This window comes from Asterias rubens, chromosome 12, assembly GCF_902459465.1.
Source record: "Asterias rubens chromosome 12, eAstRub1.3, whole genome shotgun sequence".
Taxonomy (NCBI): domain Eukaryota; kingdom Metazoa; phylum Echinodermata; class Asteroidea; order Forcipulatida; family Asteriidae; genus Asterias; species Asterias rubens.
Window position 1 is genome coordinate 7257666 of NC_047073.1, and position 6000 is coordinate 7263665.

At 38.9% G+C, this 6000-nt stretch overlaps 1 protein-coding gene across 2 annotated transcripts in view; it reads left to right on the forward strand.

Annotated features, from left to right (window-relative positions):
• Nucleotides 1-5746, forward strand: part of LOC117297450 — a 64330-nt gene extending 58584 nt beyond the window's left edge. For both annotated transcript variants that reach the window (XM_033780491.1, XM_033780492.1), the window contains one exon: nucleotides 3366-5746. In XM_033780491.1, the coding sequence (XP_033636382.1) occupies nucleotides 3366-3598 (233 nt within the window). In that variant the 3' untranslated portion in view covers nucleotides 3599-5746. The remainder of the gene's footprint in view (nucleotides 1-3365) is intronic.
• The last annotated feature ends 254 nt before the right edge of the window (nucleotides 5747-6000 follow it).

A 6000-nucleotide genomic window follows, 5' to 3' on the forward strand; every position in this document is an offset into this window, starting at 1 on the left:
AGTAACAAGTTTACTGGGTACCTTGTTGAGTGAGTTTGCAATAATATGACAAATACTTGTCCACTGGTACCCATTTTCCTGGGTACCCGGGTACGTAGCTACGTGGGTATTCAACAATATGATCAATACTTTTGTCCACTGGTATCAAGCCAACTTGGTACTTAGTTGAGTGGGTACCATGGACAAAAAGATAGAATACAAGTTTTATGTTTGGACCGAAATGAATTATTCACTGGTTTGGGTGTTTGGTAAGTGTGGTCCTGATTATAGTTTGCATTGCAACTCATGTCCAAAAATAGTCTGCAAATGTTAAAGGGGAAGACTTTTTCTTCTTTTTCTGAGTCACAGTTCCTTCAAAATATTTTGAATATATGGCCCCCAGGGACTGGAAGCTCAAGGTGTTTGGGCTTCGGGAACTAAACAGAAATAACCGAAAGGTGTTTCTGGCTTTGCTAAATACATATATCATGTTCTATTCAGTCAATGATATCCATGTGTGACCACAACTGCTGTGCCCATGCTTATACAGATACATGTGTATCTTGTTACTTTTAAAGGCACTTCACACCTTTGGTAATTGTCTTTAACACTTTACACCTCAAGACCATGCCCTGTTTGATACCCATTAAAACCTGGGTATAGACCATGTGAACTTTGTTAACAATAAAGTGTGACCTTGTGCATTCTTTGAGTATTCTGGCAGGGTGTCATAATTTCCACATAAATCCAAGAGTTATGAAAGTAAAAGCTGGCCAAGTTTTGAGATGTGCCCCCTTTCATTATATCAAAAGTTGATAAGAATTAGACAGTGCAATCTCCGTAAAATATAAGATTTTAAGTTTTCTTCCAATAAGCATGTGTACAAATCGTGCCTGCAGGAAGTCCAGGTCTTTGGCTCTTTTGTAAACATGTGATGTCACAGGTCACATCGTCCATAGGCTAGGCATTTACAGTTACCCGTCTCGCTTGGGGATGCGAACTCACACCCTGATTGCCCAACCACCAAAACTTGCTACACTACACGACACTGCTAGCCAATTACACCCCACAAGGCAAACAGTATGAACAACATTAACCCTTTACAACTGTATAGTCCATCACATCAAGGACATCTGTGCTAAGCTTGGGCGATATCGATTTATTTTATTCACGATATATCGCCGACAATATATCGCGATATTCGATATATTCGCGATTAATTAAATTTGACATCATCAGTCTTCAAGTGAAAGTTGTAGAAGAGACAGTCATAGCGTAAGAGAGGTGTTCTAATGACCTATTCTTCTGGTTTTACTCCAAACCCATGGGGTGCAAGATGTCTAAGCTAGCAAATACATCGCGATATTTAATCGATATCGCAATATATCGCGATTATCGCGATATATTGCGATATATCGATATCGATATTTCGATTAAAACCAAATCCATCCGATATCGAAATCGTTTCCAAATTAATATCGCGATATTCGATAATATCGTGATATCGCCCAAGCTTAATCTGTGCCCTCTCAGGTACCCATTTACACTTGGGTATGGAGAAGCTACAGTTGCGCATCTTGCTTGGGGATTCAAACCCACACCCTTAACCACCAAAAAAAGAGTTCAATGCAGTACACTGCTTTCCACGACACCTGACAAAGTGAACAGTGTACACAGTGTTAACACTTTACACCTGTAGTTCATCACATCAAGACCATCTCTGCCCTCTTAGGTACCCATTAATACCTGGGTATATAGAGAAGCAATTACAGTTACGTGTCTTGCTTGGGGATTCCAACCTGCACACCTTAAACCACCAGAACTAGAGTTCAAGCACTACACTGCTCGCTAATGACACGCCACAAAACAAAACAAATAAAAAATATAACAGTGTTAACACTTTACAATACCTTATCAAATCAAGAACTTGTCCTCTCAGGTACCCATTTACACCGGGGTAAGTTACACATCTTGCTTGGGGATTCAAACCCAAACCCTTTACCACCAAAACTAGAGTTCATTGCACTAGACTGCTTGCCCACACAAGGTATACAGTGCACACCTGTAGTTCATCACATCAAGAACTTTGACTGACTGGCCCTACCTTAGCGAAACCGCTAATGGCCAGCTTAAAACAACGGACGTACCTGTTCCATCAGAGTTAACCGGCTTGGTAGTGAGTTACTGCTTGCTGTTAAGCACTTGATGGATACAGGGAGGGGTCCTTGCATGCTAAAAATACCTGTGTGGTTTTTCGTACAGGTGTAATAGGCTCTTGATTAGGGCAAGGTTCTGGGGATTATTCCAAAAGACTGATGTGAGCCTCGTGCTTCACTTTGTAAAGAGTGTCAATTTATTCCAGTCCCTTTTAAATAAAAACCTGTGTGTCTTTATGATGTTTGTGTCATGAGTTGGACCTAAATGTAAGGTCATACATGTAGATTGGTTGTTACGCCAACAATTATAGGCTATTGCGTACAGGTGTAAGGCTCGTGATAAGGGGAAGGTTCTGCAAATAATTCCAAGACTGATGTGTGCATCGTGCTTCAGTTTGTAAAGATAGTCAATTCATTGCAGTCCAGACATGCAACTTTCTAATTGCAAAAAAGGAGGAAATGGCCGACCACATTTAACTTCTGTACAGTGGTTTTCAGGGTTTTTTTTCGCACTGTTTTAAAAATAAAAAGATGATCAGCTGATCAGCTGAAAAAGTACATGCATGCAAGTCTCACAACAACTAAAAAACCTGTTTGTCTCTATGATGGTGTGTGTCTTGAATTGGATCTTCAAGTCAGGGTCATAGATTGTAAATTAAGCCAACAATTATTGGCCATTTAGTACAGGTGTAAGGCTTGTGATTAGGGCAAGGTTTTGGGTATAATTCCAAAGACAGATGTGTGCATGATGCTTTACATTGTAAAGAGTGCCAATTTATTTCAGTCCAGACATGCAACTTTCTAATCGCAAAAAAAAATGGAAATGACTGATAACATTTAACTTTTGTACTGTGTTTTTCAGTTTTCTACGGCACTGTTTAACAGTAAAAAAAAATAAAATCAGCTGTTTAGCTGCAAAAGTGCATGCCTGCAAGTCTCACAGTAACAAAACAGTTTCACAAAAATAATTTTGTTAAACATGTACAACAGATTTACACAACTCTCCTGAAATCATTGCTCTGTGATTTTCACTTTTTGTTCTCAAACACTTGATGGCCAATGAAGCTGCAGGTAAATTATATTACATACATCTTCATTCACAGTGAGTAGGGATTCATGTTATAATGGCCCAAAACTTAATCTTCAAAAGGTACCCAAACCCTTTAAAGTTAAATGAACATGCTTTTTGCAGTAATTTCGTTAATTGATTGACCACCGTTTTCCTTTCAGATCACAGCGATCAGATAACTCAAGATTTCCTTCCTTCCCTTAACGTCTACCCTCGGCTGTGTATCGTAAGACAAGATGACCATCGGCACGCTGCCATGTTCCCCTCAGGAGAACACTTCACTCTAGCTCCAGCTCACTCACCGAGGGTCGTCACCAAAACGGAGATCCTCACCTTTGCCGGGGACTTCTTGAGGCATGGTGACTCAATGATGTTGCAGACAGAGCAGTTCTAGAACAAACTGCTCAGAGGTTGAAGTAAAGGTTTGGTAGTCACTCTTAAAATTAATTGCAAAAAGAACTCTTGGTTAGAAGCCTACAGCAGTTTTCGATATTATAAAACATTTTGAGAAATATTTACTTTGAAATAGTATATTAATGAACAAGTTTTTATGCCCCAAAATTTCAATCTGAGAAGCATAACCACAGTAACACTTCCCAAAGTGTGTATTCCTATCAGGGATTAATCTTCCAATACGAACTCTTGGTTAGAAGCATAGAGCAGCTTTCGATAGTATAAGCATTTTGAGAAATATCCACTTTGAAATAGTATAGTAATAAAGAAGTTTTTATGCCCCAAAAATTCAACCTGAGAGTAAAGCTTCTCAGATTGTGTATTCCTAATAGGGATTAATCTTCCTGCGAGGACATATTCGCTCTGATAGTTATTTGGTGACACCATGGGCAGCCAGGGTAGTTATACACATTCGAACACAAAAGAGTGAATTAGGGTTTCAGGTTGAGTAATGGTCCCCAGTTGGAAAGTCAGTACAAAACCAATGGGAGCTGTAGCTAAAAAGTCCCCGGTTGGACGAAGGTCCCCAGTTGGAAAAGTTTACAAAACCAAAGGGAGCTGTTGCCAAAAGGAGTGTACACAGAAAAGGGGGACTATAAGAGGGCCTGAGTGCAGAAGTGTGTGTACTTGTAGTGTCATTCAAACTGAGGACTGATAACAGAAGTGTGTGTACTTGTAGTGTCATTCAAACTGAGGACTGATAACAGAAGTGTGTGTACTTGTAGTGTCATTCAAACTGAGGACTGATAACAGAAGTGTGTGTACTTGTAGTGTCATTCAAACTGAGGACTGATAACAGAAGTGTGTGTACTTGTAGTGTCATTCAAACTGAGGACTGATAACAAAAGGGACAAAAGGTTCAAGATTGCTATCACAAAGGAAAACCATGGTGTCCCTATTTGTCAAGACAAAGAGTTAAGCAAAGGGGTCCACGATTGGAGGCCATAACACTTGGATGGGCTTTCTGAAGGGTCCTTGCAGACAACCTCGTTCCCAGGGGTGATCGATCTCGCCGCCCCATTTTTTCCCAGCATGCCTTGCTCGATCATTACCCCTAGAAAGTGTTCATTCAATGAATGCCTATAATCAATCCTTTCTTCGCGTGCACGCATGTCTTTCCTCTTAAAGAATGTTTTGGTTTTTCCTTTTAAAAATTCTGTTCGTGCCATATAAAGCGTGGGCGTGATCAATATGAAAATATCCTAAAACTACACGCGTGCACACTTTACATCTAATGCATAACCAATTTCATGAGCCAATCAGCATTGTTTCTCAGTACATTACTCTCAGGGGTTTGTGACGAGTGGTATCGATATGGCACGCTGCTCATGGTAGCGAGGCTGCCTTGCAGAGTCTTTGAAAAAATAGAACAATAGAACCACAAGGAAATTCTTTGTTTAATCTGGACCCCACAAGAAAACTCTTTAGAAAAGGGTATAATAGAACCATTATAGCAGGAACTCTACGAACCAGACCCATAATGTGGTGTATGTATTATAACCTTTGAGTGGTATTTGTATTTTATTGAAATAACTACTGTATGCTTAATTAGCTGAGATTCTTTTTTTTGTTACATTCAAACACGCTAACAGTTGTCTATGCAAAATGAACTGAAGCATATCTGGTTTTCATTATAAGGTATGTCTGTGCATGTGATCAAAATCACTTAAGGTTCATTCTTAACATTCCGTCCAGAAAGTCTCATCATATTAATACTCTAAAATATATATTTTGTAAAGTTAAAATATTTGTAATTTATAAAATGGATTTTTCTATGTGAAATGTACATGATCATCGGATGAGTAATATTAATAGATTTTTATTTTATATGATATGATTACCCTGAATGTAAGTATGTTTCTTTTCTTTTACTTGGAATTTAGTTATTTTAGGCAAAACGTTTCCAGGGAAAACTAAGGCCGGAAATCCACAAGTCAGTCATGGGTAAAAACAACAGAGAACGCCAAGCAGCATTGAATTGTGTACTGTGTGCTATTCATTAAAAAGTAAATGTACTGATATTTTCATTTTAAAGGAACACGTTGCCTTGGATCAGTCGAGTTGGTCTTTGAAAAGTGTTCGTAACCGTTTGTTATAAAAGGCATATGGTTAGAAAGGTGTTTTAAAAGTAGAATACAATGATCCACACAAATTTGCCTCGAAATTGCGTGGTTTTCCTTTTACTTTGCCAACTAACACGGTCGACCATTTATGGGAGTCAAAACTTTACTCCCATAAATGGCCGACCGTGTTAGTCGACGAGGTAAAAGGAAAATCACGCAATTTTGTGTGATACTTGTGTGGATCATTTTATTCTACTTTTAAAACATCTTTCTAACCATA